Source organism: Heterodontus francisci, chromosome 4 (genome assembly GCF_036365525.1).
Source record: "Heterodontus francisci isolate sHetFra1 chromosome 4, sHetFra1.hap1, whole genome shotgun sequence".
Lineage (NCBI taxonomy): Eukaryota > Metazoa > Chordata > Chondrichthyes > Heterodontiformes > Heterodontidae > Heterodontus > Heterodontus francisci.
Window position 1 is genome coordinate 100,560,280 of NC_090374.1, and position 18,656 is coordinate 100,578,935.

Genomic DNA, 18,656 nt, shown 5'->3' on the forward strand with positions numbered 1-18,656 from the left:
CTTTTGACATTCAATGGCATTACCATCACTGAATCTCCACTACCAACATCGTGTTTCCCGAAAGCGTGTACACCATCTACAAGGTACAAATCAGGAGTGTGATGGAATATTCACCACTTGCCTGGATGAATGCAACTCTAAACACACTCAAGAAGCTCAAAACCATCCAGGTCAAAACAGGTCAATTGACTGGCCATACACCACCTTAAACAATCACTCCCTCCACCACCGACGCACCATGTCTGCAGTGTGTATAATCTACAAGATGCACTGCAGCAACTTGCCAAGGCTTCTTCAACTGCACCTTCCAAACCTCCGATCTCTACCACCTAGAAGGACAAGAGCAACAGGCGCATGGGAACACCACCACGTACAAGTTCCCCTCCAAGTTACACACCATCCTGAATTGGAAATACATCCTTCATTGTCACTGGGTCAAAATCCTGGAACTCCCTACCTAAAAGCACTATGAGTATACCAACACTACACAGTCTTGCAGCAGTTCAAGAAAGCAGCTCACTACCACTTCTCAAGGGCTATTAGGAATAGGCAACAAATGCTGGCCTTGACAGTGAGGCACACATCCCATGAACAAATAGAAAACAAACATGCACAGAATAATGTGGAAATTCAGAAGTTGCGATCAGTTAGTCTATCCTCCTCCTCAGGGTAAGCTGTTGAGGTCCCCCCACTCTGCAACCAGTTGGAAATCATTGAACTGGTGCGAACTTCCACTTTTACACTCTTAGTCTCGTATAAAAACTCTTGAAAAAGTTGCACCTGGGTTTATAACAGTTCATAGTTATTGCTAAACAGCCTTGCTGGTCCTGAAAGAGTAATTTTATGTTTCTGGAATGTCAAATTTCTCCATTATGATTTAAAAAATTTAAATATGTAGAATTTTTGTAAGTTTGCTTAAAAGTTAGCTTTTTCTTCATCCAATCATAAGCATTTATTTAATTACCTGAAATATTTAAATTAAAATTGAAGGATAAAGTGCTTTTAACTTCCTGGTTTGATCACTGTGAGAAGATTCAATGTTATTGGCTGCTTGCTGATAGCACTGTTGCTGACACCTAGTGATCCCCTTGACTTGGCTCCAGATTTGAACTGCCATTGGGAAAGGGGAAAACCACACCAGAGATCACTAGATCTTTGTGGGCAGCTATGTTTGAGGTCAGCACTGAGCGCCATTGCTTCACCACTGACAGCAAAATCCAGCCCATTGACTCAAAGCTTAATGGTTTCCTCTTGAATTGCTGTTCCTGAAATATTAAACAATTAGAATTACAAGTGCATACTTTAATGAGTCCTCCTTTATTCAAATAGGCTTCTGTTATCATTCAGAAGATGATACACCAGTTTTGTCAGGAATGATCACAGTAAAAAGCTAACTTCAGCAGGTAAGTTCATTGCAAAGTAAAGACAGAACACTTACTAACACTCGACTAACATTACATTTAAAAACTCATTCTTACATGCATGTTTTCAGTCCTTAACAAACTTAAAACATTTAACATTGATGACAAATGTTTAATTTCCTCAGTAGTTAGGTTTATTCCAGGTAAAATACACCACAGATGTTTCCACTCAAATAGCAGTTTTGAGTCCAACAGTTAAGTAAATATTGCAATTATTTTAATTAAAATGTTTGGCTGAGAACAAACCTTTTTTTTCATTGTAATTGATCTGTTAGATTGCAAATCTAACTCATAAACTTGATGTTTTACAATATATTTTCATAAAAGCTGAATTGCAACAAAGTAAAAAGCATTACATACAACTCCAAACAGTAGAGAATATTTTTTCACTTTTAAAGTTGTATGAAAAACATAGGCCCAGAAATTCAGGCACGTCCATTTGTGCATACTCTGCACCTGAATGGTGAGGCCCAAGATTGTCCCAATATTGGGCTTCGGGTCTCATTTCAATGGAGCCATGAGGTGGTGAGAGACCATAGGGAAAGAGGAGTCAATGCTAGTGTCGCATCAGCTCTCAGCTAGATGGGTCGGGACCAGGGTTCAGGTCAGACAGTGGTGGCAATTGGAGAGGGGAACTGCAGGCAGAGTGGAGCCGATTGTTTCCTTTAACATGTGGTCAAAGGAACGCTCCTGTTCCTCCTGACTCCACATTCAGGTAAGTTACTAACTGAGAAAGAGCACAATGCGGACCTATTTCTAGGGCACTATATAGTGCAATAACCTTCTAAATATACCAAGTCATTTATTTTGCTCAAGAAGTCAGAAAGAAAAAGTAGAATAATGCTTTGGTAAATCACCAACATAAAAATTTAACCATATCATCTGTTATTCCTGAGAGACACTGGTGTGCTATCCAGTTACTCATCTTCGTTTACTTCAACCACAAAAGGTTCTTTAACATCTATCTTGCCGCTATTTACTATCACACAGTTTTGGAAAGGTTGATATTCATTGTTTGTTTCCTGGAGTTCTATCATGTGTACCACAGGCTAGAAACACAAGAAGAAAAACTGAGTAATATTCTGGGAGATTTATTAAATTTACATTTTCAACATTTTCAACAGTCCCCAAAAGCTACCATATTATCATGACTAATGTTTCACTTGATTATACTCCCATGTGTCTCTATCCTTATCTTTAATCACAAATGTTGACAATAACTGATTGGAATTTCCTGTGGGAACAGAATCAGGAAGTTACACCCAAAATTATGCCCATTCATATGCCCAGCTGATCCTTCAGCTCCGTATTCCTGTGCTTGAGTCACACAATTCTCTGCCACTTCATGCTCATGCACTCCTCTGGATTTCATTGCAAGTATTATGGCCGTGTTCAGAGAAAAGCATAGCCTGTTCTCAGCTGCTGGAAGTTTTAATGCTGTCTGTTGTAGCACGGTATTAAATAATTGGTGCACTCTCACTTATGGAGAGCAGGCCATTCTTCCCTGCACATAAACATAATCCTTTATCGCACATGCAGGCCAATAAAAAGTGTGCTGTATGTAACCTTATTGTGTAAACATAAAACACCTAAGTGTGTATATGGTGTCCGTATTTTTCAACAGAAGATTGTTAAACTTCATTGAAGAATTGATTTCATTATTTGATTCCCTGCAATTATTAGGTCACTGTGTAAATAATGTACTTAATGCATTTAAAAATAAAATGAAATTAAAAGCTCTTGAACCTCCAACTGGATAGTAGTGATTGATAATGGATATATTCACTCCCAAACTGAAGATGGCTGGATTTGTGGACTTTACTCTTTGTCTTGCTGCTTAGATAGCTAGTCTATCCTCAGTTTAGTGGAATAGTATCTTACTTATACACATAGCCACTGTTACTAAAATAAAAGTTTTTAGAAAACAATTATATGCAGTATTTGTCACTCAGAGAAGAAAATACTTAGTTACCATTCCAGCTATGACCTTGCCAAACACCACATGCTTTCCATCTAGCCACTTTGGTTTTGTCAATGAAATAAAAAACTGGGAGCTGTTAGTATCTGGTCCTGCATTGGCCATGCTGACCCATCCAATTCCATAGTGTTTCAGCTTGAAGTTTTCATCTGGAAAATTCGCTCCATAGATGCTTATTCCTAGAACATCAAAGAGCAGTGTATAGTACTTTACAAGGCGTACATTAATCTGACACTTTAATGCCAGGTATTTACAAAACATTAACTATGTTGAAATATCTATCTAGAGGTCTCTAGTTTGTGCTCTAACCACAAGTTCTATATTCTTAGAATGTCATTATGTAAGTCAAACAAACTGATTAGCACATATAGCAAGTGGAAAAGACTAAAGTATCAGTAAATTAAACATGGTACTTGTTTTGATTCCAAAACCTTTAGAACACTGCAAACCAAAAACAAAGTCACAATCCAGCTTCTATTTTTCTGATTAAGTAAAACCAGTTTCTAATGTAAAACATAATTGTAAACGATGAAAAACGGTATAACAGAAACTGAAGGAAAGTATTTGCAGTATATTTTAGAAAAAAAATTAAAATTCATAGACAATCATTACCTTCTCTTCCATTTCCTGAAGTAATATCTCCACCCTGTATCAAGAAATCCTTGATCACACGATGAAACGTGCTGCCATTATAACCAAACCCTCTCTAGAAAAAATGTAAAAAAATATTACAGAACACTTTAATCTGTTAATTTGAGTTCTGGCATGGAAAACTTAATGAAAAGCTTGATCAATATATAAACTTTACACATCAATGAAAATAATGAGCATTAATTTTATAAAACACTACTTTACATATTTTCTCTTTAGCAGTAAAAATTCCATGGAAAGTTAAAGAACAGACTAAATGTAGTCAGTCAATCATCAACTGTGGGAAACAGAATACAGTTGTCCACATACGATATTACAAGCTGGATTTCTCTCCTGCAGAATGTCGGTTCAGAACCTTAGGCCAAAAAAAAACCTTTAGAAAAAAAAAACTATGAAAATATCTCCTTAAAAAACTGGATTATGTTTCCCTATATCAAGAAATCCTTGATCACATGATGAAACATGCTGCCATTGTAACCAAACCCCCTCTCAATTGGATGTAAAAGATCTCAGGGATGATTCAAAGATGATCTGAGATGTTCTCTCAGAGCCTGAGCCAACGTTTTTGCCTCAACCAACATCAGTGAGAACTGGTCATTTATCTCATTGCTGTTAACAGGACCTTGTCACATGCAAATTGTTCCCCTATAATGCAACAGTGCTATTTTTCAGAAATACTTCAGTGACTGTGAGGCACATTGGGATGGGGGAGGGGTAAGACTATGCAGTAACAATGACTTGTTCTAGATGTCTTTAGAATCCTTTGTAAGTATGATACAATTTTTAAACAGGTGACACCTAGTAGCACAATGTCAGTACTGCACTAAACATTACTTTTATCATAATGACAAATTGTCCAGTTTGGAATCATCCACTGGATACTTGCATGTATGGTTAGACCTAGTAGTAGTGATAAGTGACTGCAAAAAATAAATTAGATTGAAAGTTATAAATATGGACAAAATCTGGATACATAAAACAAGAAATACAAACTAGGAGCCCAAATCAAAATGGCCGGCGGTGGGGTGCGGGGACGGGGGGGGTGGGGGGCCAGGGGAGTGGTGGTGGATAATCAAAGGATGCTTGTTTATTTTTTTCCCAGTTTAGAAAGACGGATGGAATGTTTCATAATGTATATTTATGATATACTTCTTTAGATGTTGAGATTTTGATTGTTGCTAAGAAATCCTGCTGTAACCACATAAAATTAAAACATGCTGGAAGAAAAAACAAAAATAGGCCTATTTAGTGTGCTGCAATAGGTAGAATGTGCATATTTCCCTTTGATCAATCTCCTTTCATCATCCTTATATATTAAGTGTCTTTTTTCAATATTCATAAAAAAATTTCAAATACCAACATTGGCAACCTGTACTGAACTAAGAGTCTCATCAAGATTAGAGTTAGGGCTTTGATTTTTAGCATATACACTAAAGCCTGAATAAATGCATAACTGATCCAAGCATAACAATTTCTTGGCAATTTACATTAGTTTATCTGGATTCAATTCTACAAGTTAAACAGTTAAAGTAAGTTATTTTAATGTGTGTTCCTGAGAATGAGACCTGATACACTTCTCCACAGAGAGTTTCCAGTTTTGCCTGTAACTGGAGAGAGCTGAAGCAAGGAGTGAAAATAATAAATCAGGGAGAGACACCCAGCACGTTAGTGTACATCATTTAGCAATTAGTTCCTGAGCATCACTCGCCAAGACCAGAGAAAAAGACTCTTGCTCATCCTGGAAGCTACATGATGGTATATTATGGAAGTGGATTTAAAAACTGAAAGAATTAAAATGAGGAAAATTCATCTGGCATAAAGTTGGAGCAAGTTTTCTCAATTTCTTACATTGCTTCCTCACCAGGCATAGTTGTGTCATTATGGGAAAGCAAAGAGACAGCCAGACAAGTCATCACAGGGAGAGAGGGAGAAACAATAGGAGAGCCAAACATTCCAGTGACTGTGGTGTCTTCAAGTGCTTTGATAGAAGCATGGGAGCAGCCTGTTCTTTTGGGTAGAATTATATGTTCCATGAGAAATACATGAAAATGCAGTATAAATAGTTAAAAAGAACTACTAAAGTTTAAGGCAATAATTTAGTCCAATCTGTTTCCTTGTGTGTGTATCTAATGCAGTCCATGTTTCTGAGATACAGCCCATTACTGCGTGTGGGGAGATAAAGTTTTAGGCTGCAGTTTGACACCAAGCGTAATGCTGATACTTGAGGGTTTGCATGTGACCACCTGGATGTTGTTCCAATATTAATTATACTATAACTTGCATGAAGCAGAAGCGGTGTGAGAATATCTCCTGAAGCTAGTCTTGCGCCAGTGAATTAACTCTTGGAATACATTATTTGACCTACAGGAATACTACAGATTCAGCAACATTAAAACTGCTTTGAATTGATGCAAAGATTGCATGGATATAAAGTTAGATGCATTTAGATATTTAAAAATCATTACAATTCATGCACCCAATTCTGCAATATTACCTAGATTTGGACAAAATAGGAAGGCAGACTATATAAGTGGCTCAGAAAATTGTGTGCATAGAGTGAAAAAGGTGATGAGTACTTAATAAAATAAATTGTATTTCTAATTTGTATGATAACGTTAAATCATGAGTAACTAAAATTTAACAGTATCTTACCTCGCCTGTTGCTAGGATGATAAAGTTTTCTACTGTCAAAGGAACAACTTTACCAAATAAACCGATGACAATCCTTCCAACATCTTTACCACCAATTTGAATATCAAAGAATGCCTAAAGTTGTAGAAAATCTTTGTTAGTGTTGTACCTTATAAACTAATGTGGTAAGTTTGGTCTGAATTACAATATCTCCATCTGCCTGAAACATCCCTCAAAAATGCACATGTTAATTTAAACTTATTTTTTCTCAAATTGCCCATCGGTATGAATTAAATAATTTTCATAAAACAGCACAGATGGCTTTTTGCAAAATTAACAGATACTTCAAATAAAGCAACTTTGAATTAAGAGTAGAGTGTATTTCATTTTTACAACTTCAAGGTAAAAATCCATTAAAATTGAAAACAAAGAATTTTTTTATGGAGAAGTATATTAAAATCTACAATTTGTGGTTGTCTCTTTCTACCGCAGTGGTAAGGCAAGTTGGGAAGTACACCTCCTCAATGTCAATGGTCCTCACCTAGAAATACAACCTGTATCAGTGTGGTTCATTCTTAACTGGCCTCTGAAATGGCCCAGCAATCTATTCAGTTGTATCAAACCACTACGGAAAAGTCAAATAAAAATAAAACACAACTGATCACCTAGCATCAACCTAGCCATCAGATACAACAAAGGCACATCCAGCCCAGTTGACCCTGCAAAGTCCTCACTAACATCTGTGGACTTGTGCCAAAATTGGGACAGCTATCTCACAGACTAGTCAAGCCTGACACAGTTATACTCACTGAATCATACGTTACAGCCAATGTCCCAGAATCCTCCATCACCATCCCTGGATATATCCTGTCCCATCACCATGGCAGACCCATCAGAGTTATAGTATCGAATCACGAGGGAGTGGCCCTGGGAGTCCTCAACATTGACTTTGGACCCCCATGAAATCTCATGGTATCAGTTCAAATTACCACCTACTGCCCTGCCTCAACTGATGAATCAGTACTCCTCCACATTGAACACCATTTGGAAGAGGCACTGATGATAGCAATGGCACAGAATGTACTTTGGGTTGAGGACTTCAACGTTCATCACTAAGAGTGGCTCAGCAACACCACTACTTACTGAGCTGGCCGTGTTCTCAAGAACATATCTGCCAAAAAGAGGGAAAACCCTAAATGACCTTGTACTCACCAATCTACCCATTGCAGATGCATCTATCCATGACAGTATTGGTAGGATTGACCATCACACACTCCTTGTGGAGACCAAGTGCCATCTTCACACCGAGGACACCCTCCTTTCTGTTGTGTGGGATAGATTCAGATCTAGCATCAAGAGGTGCTGCAAACCATCAGCAGCGGCAGAACTGTACTCCACCACAAGCTGTAACCTCATGGCCTGGCAAATCCCTCACTCTACCATTACCATGAAACCAGGAGAACAACCCTGGTTCAATGAGGGGTGCAGGAGAGCATACCAGGAGCAGCACCAGGCATACCTAAAAATAAGGGACCAAAGTGGTGAACCTACAACACAGGACAACAAACATGCTAATCAGCAGAAGCAGCCTGCTATAGACAGAGCAAAGTGATCCCACAACCAACGGATAGGCCCAAAGCACTGTAGACCTGCCCCATCCAGTCATAGATGGTGGTGGACAATTAAAAACTAACAAGAGGAGAGGACCATGAACATTCATGACAGAGCCCAACATGCCAGACAAGGCTGAAGCATTTGCACCGTCTTCAGTCAGACGTGCCTAGCAGATGATCCATTTTGGCCTCCTCCTGAGGTCCCCAGAATCACAGATGCCAAAATTTAGCCAATTCAATTCACTCCACATGATATCAAGAAATGGCTGAAAGGCACTGGATACAACAAAGGCAAAGGACCCTGATAACATCCTGACTGTAGTGCTGAAGTCTTGTGCTCCCGAACCAACCATGCCCCTAGCCAAGCTGTGGCAGAGACAGGCAGTGCAGAAACTGGGGCACAGATTCACCAGGAAGAGATCAACTGGTCCATGGGCTAAATGGACCAGTTGGTCTTTTCCCATCCAACATTTCTATATATTCACCGAAACATCAAGTCAAAAACAAAAATCTACAAGATATATACCAAACCAATACAGACATATCTGAAAGAGACAGATCTACTTAAAAAACACATAATTCACAGGCAGAGTCCTATTTTCACGCAGACACAAAATTAACACATACATGCACATCAATTTAAAAAGACACTGGCAACACGAACAAAAACAGAACAATATGGGATAGAATTTCTGCAGGGCACTCTGATCTCCTTCCACAACCTTAGTTAAATACCAGAGAAATAGTGTAAACAACTGTTTATGCAATTTCTCCTGAGTTTCCACCATTCTTCTGCCAAGATTACAAGAAATTCTAAGTACCTATTTCTGAATCCCTCCAATAAACTGGGAGCATGCCGTGGAATGATCACTAGTAAATATAAAGTAACACATTGTACTGTGTACAGATATGAAGCTAAGGATTTGGATGGTTTAAGATGATCATCTGCTCCCAGAAGAAAATTTTGATTTCAACTTTCAAACTGTAGTAATGTGTTAGTCAAGCCAGGAAGATTTAGTTTGGGAGGTGGATCATTCAATGTGATGTAACTTCTTAAGACATTACTTTATGTTTACCTGGAATTTGCCATTAAGTCTGTTTGTTCAAAGGTCAATGGGACATTTAAATCTCTGGCAAAGATTGAGAAAACCACAAAAGCATAGAAGCCAGGGTATTCCTGCATAAATAAAATTGAAAGCAACAGCTGGAATGTGACTATTGCTTTCAGAAGCAAAATGTAGCTTTGAAAGATCAAGCCTTTTGCTGCTTTTACTGTAGCTAAGCTTGTGTAATTCTGTATATGTACTTGTTATATTGAGTTTGAAAGCGATTTAGTTAAGTCCAAAACTAGGGTCTTAAATCTAAACAAAGCAAACTATGTAGGTATGAGGGATGAGTTGGCTAAGGTAGGCCGGAATTTTACAGCCCCCACATGAATGGGCTTGTGGCGGGGGGGTCGTAAAATTGAGTGGGAGGCGGGGAGTGCCGTTCCCAATGCCTTCATGCCCCCACTGCAGTTTTACATGGGGCGACGGCGGAAAGAAACGGTCCGCCTACCCCGGACCAATCAAGGCTCTTAAGTGGGCAATTAACTGTCACTTAAGGGCCTCCTCCCGCCACCACTGGTATTTTACCAGCGGCTGAGGGGCGGCTCAGGCCCCCAGAATGCTGCTAGGTAAAACCTGGCGGCCTTCTTGTGGGCTGTGGGGGGGGCCCTCCTGATCGGGCACCCCACAGAGGGCACCCCCCATGACCCAACCTTCCCCACTGCACAACACTCCTCCCCGGCCCCCACAACCGAAACACCCTTGCCTCATGGGGCCCAGCCGATTTTTTGGGGCCTCGCCGGGGACACTTACCTTGGTTCCAGGGCCGTCGTCCCTCCTGCTTCTGTTGGCTGGGTGCAGTCCCAGGAGTGACCACCACTCCTGGTGGCGCTGCTGGGACTGAGAGTTGCCAGCCTGCTGATCGGCCGGCAGCTCCATTAGGCAGGACTTCCTGCTTCAGAGAGGTGGAAGCCCCACCCAAGGCCAATTAAGGGCCTAGGGAGCATAAAATCCTGGTGTGGGTCCCCAGGCCCGGCGGAGGCGGACTCACCCCCAACTTTTTGGTCGGTGAGCGGGGCCTCCCACCCAACGTAAAATTTGGGCTGTTGATTGGGAAACTACATTAAAATCTATGTGATGGTAGACAAGCAATGGCTAACATTTAAAGAATTAATAAATAATTTGCAACAAATAGACATTCCTGAAAAAAGAAACAGGCTGTCGAAGCTTTTTGTTTTGCACTCATCAGGACAGACACAAGGGAGCATCAATTTCCACTGCATGAGGAAAGGGTGCTGATCAGTTGAGGCATTGCAATGGAGAATGCATCAGAGAACTTATGTCCCGCATGCTTTTGTTTAATTTTAAAAAGCCGCAATGCCTGGACATGTTCCTTTTGCCTGCAGAGGACAGGTCCCTGCTTATGAATATATGTAGCTTCTAACAAGGGTAAGTAAGCCACATTGCAAGCCCGACTGTTAATCTTAAATTGGTTGTTTGTGTAATTGTTAGCACACTAGGGATTGTTCAGTAAGTGCTGTCCAATTGTGAAATCACATCTAACATTAGACATTGGGTTCTGACTTTTGTAAGTACAGGTTGGTTGAGTACGGTCAGTAATCTGCTTATTGCAAACAGCCGAAGGGATGTGCTGTTCAATATGATCCGCCAGTCGTTGGGACGTACAGCCTATCTACATGGCATTGCACCGGCAAACATCGTATCAAACAGCATGTCCCTCCGTCTGTTCGCAATAGGTAGAATACAGACCGTACTCAACCAGCCTGTCCTTGCAAAGCTCAGAACACAATGTCTAACGTTAGATGTGATTCTGCAATTAGACAGCCCTTAATGAACAATCCTGAGTGTGCTAAGAATTACACTAACAACAAATTTAAGATTATCAGTCAGACTCGCAATGTGGCTCACTTACGCTTGCTAGAAGCTACATATATTCATATGCAGGAACCTGTCCTCTGCAGGAAAAAGAAACATGTCCAGGAATTGTGCCTTTTTTCAATTAAACAAGACCATGGGGACAATAGTTCCCTGGTGCATTCTCCATGGTAACACCTCAACCATTTAGAGTGACTTGCCACCAATTAGCACCCTTTTCTCATGCTGTGTAAAATGTTGCTCCCTTTGAAATTTGGCATTCTTGATTCTCTCCTGATCAGTGCAAAATGCTTCGACAACATGTCTCTTTTATCAGCAATACTCAAGTTCTGTACTACCAAGCGACTATAAATATACATTTCTTTAGGGCACAAAAACCCCACAGAATAAATGGTCCACTCATGACTACTAAGAGGTATTAGATAGTATTAGATCAAAGGAAAAAGACTTATAATGTTGTCAAAAAATGTAGTAAGCCTGAGGGTGAATTTTAGAACTCAGCAAAGGAGGATCAAGAAATTGATAATGAAAGAGAAAAGAGAATATGCGACTAGACTAGCAAGAGACATAAAAACAGATTGCAAATGTTTCAATAGCAAAAGATTAGTGAAAGTAAAATAGGTCCTTTAGTAGCAGAGATAGGTGAAATTATAATGGGGAATAAGGAAATAGCAGAGACATTAAACAAATACTTTGTATCTATCTTCATGGTAGAAGACACAAAACCTTTCTGGAAATAATGAGGAACCAAGGGTCCAGCGAGAATGAGGAACTAAAGAAATCAGTATAATGTTACAAAAGTGCTTCCATCTTTTTAAATATTTTATTTTTTGAGGACTTGTGTTAAAACTGAAAAGATTGCATGGATGCGTTTTTTTTAAACCAAGTTCACTGAAAGGACACTTGAGATGTTGTTTGAAAACCAGTTGTGCTGGAAATCATGTGCTTTGGGCTCAGTAAACAACAGAACCCTTGGTGACCTTGGGAAAAATGGTTACAGAGAAGCCACGTGTCAAGGTTTATGGAGGTCAGGAGGTCGACTCTCTGTTTGGGGTTTGGACATTGTTTTCAGTTTAGTTGGGTGTGAACTGTTTGAAGACAGTTGGTGTTTTTCCTGCCAAGAAAAAAGAAACCACCCAGCTCACCTCTTTCTCTACCTCTTTGAAGAAATCCTGCAAAGATCCTGTGTGGGAGAGCTAAAAATATCTGGTGCTGCATCGCTCCTGAGAAGCTGGAAACAAAATCCTGTGATTCAAGTGTGTGCTGGCGGAAAACCCTGATGCCACATTTCTCCAAGAAAGCCTGCTAGAATAATTCTCAACATCCCCTGAATGGACTGCTTCTGAAACAATCCCAGTGACCCGTCTCCGTAGACCTGGACGCCAGACCAAAAACGGGACAACTGACTTCCTTCCATATCTTCTCTTTTTATCAGCAAGAATTAGCAAGTATTTGGCCAAAGTAGACTTTTTTGTCTTTACTTTTATAACAGACCTCTGCAGAGAGAATTTCTGTATTTTTTCCAGTGTGTGCGTGTGAGTGTAATTGGGGAATTTAAAAAGGGAACCTTCATATTTCAATCGGTGTGTTAATGCTTTGCTTTGTTACTGGTTAAGTCTTGTTTCATAATAAACTGATAATTTGTTGTTTATGAAAGAAACTGGTTGTTATATTTTATTTTGGGATAAATAAATCGAGTATATGATTGGCTATATCAGTAACCAGGTGAACATTTAAGTGTATGTTGTGACCTGTGGAGAAGTGGAACTAGAAAAGACGGTGCACTCATCCTGCCTCAGTCGTAACAATAAGTAAAGAAATAGTGCTAGAGAAGTGAATGGGACTAAGTGGTGACAGATCCCCTGGACCCAATTACCTGTATCCTCGGATTTTAAAAGAGGTAGCTGCAGAGATAGTAAATGCATTAGTTTAGCTCTTCCAGAACATCTTAGAGTCTAGAACAGTTCTCAAAGACTGGAAGGTAGCAAACATAACCCTGCTATTTAAGAAAGGAGGAAGAGAGAAAATGTGGAACTATAGGCAAGTTAGTCTAGCATCAGTAGTAGTAGGCAAAATGCTAGAATCTATTAATAAATATGTGGTAACAGAGCACCTAGAAAATCATAATATGATTAAGCTGAGTCAACATGGATTTATGAAAGGGAAATCATATTTGACAAATCTGTTAGGGTTTTTTGAGGACGTAGCTAGTAAGATGGATAATTGGGAAACCAGTGGATGTAATGTATTTGAATTTTCAAAAAACAGCTGGTAAGGTGCCATACCAGAGGTTATTACACAAAATTAGGACTCATGGGTTTGGGGGAAAATATACTAGCATGCATTGAAGATTGGTTAACAGACATAAAACAGAGAGTAGCAATAAACGGGACACATTCAGGTTGACAGGCTGTAACTAGCGGGGTACTGCAAATATCAGTACTTTGGCCTCAGCTATTTACAATCTACATTAATGACTTAGATGAGTGGACTGAGTGTAATGCATCTAGGTTTGCTGACGATACAAAGTTAGGTGGAGGAAGTAAGTGCTGAGGTGGACACAAACAGGCTATAGAGGGATATAGACTGTTTGGGTGAGTGGCAAGTACATGGCAGATGGAATACAATGTGGTGAAGTGTGAAGTTATCCACTTTGATAGGAAAAATTAAAAAAAAAATTATTTGAATGGTGAGAGGCTGGAAAATGTTTGCATTCAGCGGGACCTGGATGATCTTGTACGTGAATTACAGAAAGTTAACATGCAGCTACGCAAATAATTAGCTTTAGTTACAAAGGTATTGGAGTATAAGAGTAAATAACTCTTCCTACAATTATACAAGGCATTGGTGAGGCCACTCCTGGAGTACTTTGCACAATTTGGTCTCCTTACCAATGGAAGGCCATACTTGCGCAAAGGGAACGCAATGAAGGTTCACTAAATTGGTTGCTGGGATAAGGAGATTGTCCTATAAGGAGAGATTAAGTAGACTAAGCCTATATTCCATGGAGTTTAGAAGGAGGAGAGGTGATCTAATTGAAAGATATAAAATTCTTAAGGGACTTGACAGATTAGATGCTGAGAAAATGGGAAATCTGGAACATGGGGTCACAGATTCAGAATGAGGGTAGAACTGAGATAGGAGAAATTTCTCCACTCAAAGGTTTGTGCATCTTTGTAATTCTGTACCCCAGAGAGCTGTGGATTTTCAGTCATGGATTATATTCAAGGCATAGGTTGATAGATGTTTGAGTACTAAATGAATTAAGGAGTACGGGGATAGTGCAAGAAGATGGAGTTGAGGTAGAAGATCAGTCATGATCAGCCAAATGGCCTACTCCTGCTCCCTATTTCTTATGTTCTTATGTTTACTTATGTAAACAAATTCAGTTAGCTAAATCAGAATCTGAGCTCTGTTTGAGCATGGTGTGTTCATAATACCATATTATGGAGGGCTTACTGAGCAATAAAGTACAGAGGGCACCAGAGATCAAGGATTATGAGAGTTCTAGGACTAGAAAGTCAGAGGTTGCAGATTCAGCTTCACGGGAAACATAGGGTCCACTTACAGGAAGTTTATTGAGTCCATTACAAGAGGAAATAGCTCATTAAAATACCCTAAATTTACTTCATAGTGGTAGTAATAGGTAGTAAGATACATGGCCTGCCCCACATCACAACTTTTCCTCTGCTGCTAAAACCATAATCTACACCTTCATAACCTTGCAGCCCCAATTTTATTTATGTTGTCGTAAACACTCCATAAATTACAACTGAAAATGCCACAGCCTGCAACCTCACTATATAAAAGTCCCATACTCTCATCACCTCCATCCACTCTTAGCTTCAGTGTCTCTGCGCCCCAGCGAAGTTCTTATCCTTATTTTCAAATTCTTCCATAACCTTGTCCTGACCTAGCTCCATGATCTCCTCCAGACTCCACTGGTGACATGCTACATCCACCGTAATAACATTCCTTACAGAATGCTAACAGTAGCCGGGCCTATTGCATTTTTTTACAGAATAAGCAAGCTGCCATGGAATGATCACATGCTGGTTTGTAACTGTAATTCCCACATGATAATATCAGCCACATGTCCAAGAAGAAGTACTGCGTACAGGTCAAACACACAGCACAAGGAAAATGGAAAAATAGGAATTGCCCCATTATACTCTTACACCCAACATGTACATCCTCACGGCGGACTGCCTGCCCATACCAATTTTAAAGTGAGAGGGCTCTTCATTACCCGATTGGATGAATCTTGACTGTCAATCAAATAGTTTTCTTCCCAGTCTTCAATATTTTTGTAACTAATAAACAGAAGTGTTCAAAGAAAATGAAAAAAAAACTTTTTTAATGCCTCTGTGACTATTTTCCTGAATTGCTCACAGCAGTGTCCTGGAGATTAATCTTCAATCCTTGGAGACTCCAGACCATTCCTGGAATTGCTAAGGCAAGCATTTGCCTCATAACTTTTACTTATATAGAATCTTTAAAGCAATAAAAGATCCCAAGGTGCTTCACAGGGGCATTATAAAACAAAAATTGGCACAGTGCACATAAGAAGATATCATAGAATCATAGAATGGTTATGGCACAGAACAAGGCCATTCAGTCCATCGTATCCATGCGAGCTCTCTGCAACAACTACTAGCTATTCTCACTCCCCCGTAGCCCCGCATTTCTTTTCTTTTCAGGTGCTTATCCAATTCCCTTTTGAAAGCTCCGATTGAATCTGCCTCCACCACATGCTCAGGCAGTGCATTCCAGATCCTAACCACTTGCTACATAAAAATGTTTTTCCTCATGTCATCTTTGGCTCTATTACCTTAAATCAGTGTCCACTGGTTCTCAACCCTTCTGCAATGGGAACAATTTCTCTTTACCTACTCTGTCTGGACTCCTAATGATTTTGAACAATTCTATCAAATCTCAACCTTCTCTTCTCTAAGGCAGACAACCCCAGTGTCTCCATTAGGTCATTACTAAAAGTTTAATCAAAAAGGTAGATTTGAAGGAGTGTTGCAAAAGAGGAAAATGAGGTATAGAGGTTCAGGGAGGGAATTTTGGAATTCCAGAGCTTAGGGCCTAGGCAGCTGAAGACACTGGTTGAAGTGATTAAAATTAGGGTATGCTCAAGAAGCCAGAATTGGAGGGGCGCAGATATCTTGGAGGGTTGTGGTGCCGGAGGAGATTACAGAGGTAGGGAGGAAATGGAGGGATATGAAAACAAGAATGAGAATTTTAAAATCGAGACATTGCTTAATAAGGAGCCAGTGTAGATCAGTGAGCACAGGGGTGATGGATGAATGGGATTTAGTGCAAGTTTGCAGACAGGCAGCAGAGTTCTGGATGACCTCAAGTTTATGGAGGGTAAATTGTAGGAGACCAGCCACGAGTGCATTAGAATAGTCAAGTCTAGAGGTAGCAAAGGCATGAATGAGGGTTTCAGCAGCATATGAGCTGAGACACAGGCAGAGTCGGGCAATGTTATGGAAACAGGCAGTCAGTGGTGTCGCAAAAATGTGGTTGGAAGCTCACCTTGGACTCAAATATGTCACCAATGAATGATGAAGCAGTGCCAACTAAGTATTTTGCAAATGTTTGAAAAGTAAGACTCAACGTAAGTATTTATCACCCACGTGATGCAATGGTGTGTTTGAACATGATCTAATTACTTTTTTTTAAAAAGATGGTATGGCTTTGAAAACGGCTTACTGATTTCCTCTCAAACCATTCAATTAACGTTTGCAAATTACAAGAGCTGGGGCTTCTAAGCAACTGCCATCCCTGCATAACTGCCAAATTAATCCTATTTTTGCTTTAACCACGATATTTTAAACAGCTATTTTACAGATGAAGTGCCAAGGTATTTGATCTGGTCCTGCACTGTTACGTGGCAATCGTCTGTGCCATCCACAACTCCTGTTAAGACACTTTGAATTTCCAAGCTTCCCCATCTCCCCCCAAAGCCCAAAAGGTCGACTTTAGTGTTTGTTTTCAGCAGTTGGGAGGCACGGAAGCTACATCACTGTCACTATTTGTCCTTGCTGGCGAGAACTACATTGTAACTAAACGCGTGTCTCAGTGTAACAATGTAGTGTCAAATCAACCAAGTCGGAGACCTGAAGACCCGCCTTATGCCCACACTGATTGGGCCTTTGATCAGTGGTCCCTTCAGCGCGCCGCGCTATTGGACAGATTAGATGTCAATCCGGCCTGTGTTAGTTGAGAATGGAAGTGGCTGTTGTGTGTGTGCGCCCTGTCTCCACAGCAACTGTGAGCCTACCTTAGCTGTTACTTTCGGACCTCGCCTTTTCCCAGTCGCATAGGTGGTATGGTCCAGAAGCAACACGATGAAAAGAAATAAAAGCAACTGCAATTTCATCCTGTGAAAATAAACTTTTACGTGGCTCTCATATCGTCACCGACAAAGACCTGAAGGGAATCAGGCTCCGCCTCTTACTGGAAGCAAACAGCAGCAGCGTGGCGGCTGGAGAAGCAGGCACATCCGCCCTTTCCCGGATCCCCAGGCAGAATGGGTGGCAGGGCACCTTTACACCTGACTTGCAAATTTCGCATTTTCACTTCCAAATGAATCATGTTTTTGATGCACCACAGATAGAGCCACTCCAGGCGCTGCTTCACAAACCACAGATAGAGGGTAGTTAATCATATTTCCCTGCTTACTTGTTCTCTTTCTCCCTGAAAACCCAATGATTTTATGTGAAAATGTTCAGTAATCTCAGGAATAATTTGACCGTAATAATATTACACGCAGTTCTCTAAAGGCAGAGCAGAATCGTCAATCCCAACAGTATAAGAAATGCAGTTCAGACAACTTCACTGGGTCATCTTGGCTATGCGTTTACGTAGCATTATTTTTTATTATGGCAGTGGAAAGCGTGTGACATGATATCAAGACTTTACATATCTTGCTCATTGAATGAAAAACGGGAGTAATTTGACAGCAAAGTCTACTATTAACAAAACACGGTCATTTCTGTAGACTGCAGTATCTCGAGTTAGCGGTATCCTAAATGTGCGTGCATTCTGCTTAAACGTATTCTTCATTATATTTTTTTCAGAGATGATTGATAAAATGACAGAAATCAAAAACTACTGATAAGATTTCACCAGGAGCATCTAAAAGCTAAACACAAGAATAGAACCAAAGTGTAATTTGTAAGTCAATTGACAAATTTCCGCGTTGCCTGAAAGTAACAAAGTTCCAGGTGATGCGTCTACATCTAGATCACTGAACTGCGGCAATTACCATTTAATTTGCCGCGAGTTACGTGTATTGACTGTTGAGTAGAGATTAGAATTGCTTTGGCATTTTTTGCTGGTCCTGGTACCCCTGCCAATTGGTGTTGTAAATACTCACTTGGGGCAATGATAATTTAACAACAACTTG

At 40.1% G+C, this 18,656-nt stretch overlaps 1 protein-coding gene across 1 annotated transcript; it reads right to left on the minus strand.

Moving 5' to 3' along the window:
* Positions 1–1,333: 1,333 nt before the first annotated feature.
* LOC137368695 (peptidyl-prolyl cis-trans isomerase C-like) lies at positions 1,334–17,687 on the minus strand. Its single transcript, XM_068028857.1, has 5 exons — positions 17,529–17,687; positions 6,703–6,816; positions 4,012–4,105; positions 3,394–3,578; positions 1,334–2,470 (listed from the first exon to the last, which is right to left on the minus strand). Exons 1-5 carry the CDS (start codon positions 17,625–17,627, stop codon positions 2,339–2,341), a joined length of 624 nt encoding a protein of 207 aa, XP_067884958.1. The 5' UTR covers positions 17,628–17,687; the 3' UTR covers positions 1,334–2,338.
* Positions 17,688–18,656: the final 969 nt, after the last annotated feature.

Excerpts from the sequence above, each read along its gene's own strand:
- LOC137368695 (XM_068028857.1), bottom strand. The coding sequence starts at position 17,627 with ATGAAATTGCAGTTGCTTTTATTTCTTTTCATCGTGTTGCTTCTGGAC. Across the intron at positions 6,817-17,528 it reads GTCCGAAAGTAACAGCTAAG|GCATTCTTTGATATTCAAAT; the intron begins GTAGGCTCACAG and ends CTACAACTTTAG. Across the intron at positions 4,106-6,702 it reads TCATCCTAGCAACAGGCGAG|AGAGGGTTTGGTTATAATGG; the intron begins GTAAGATACTGT and ends CATTTTTTCTAG.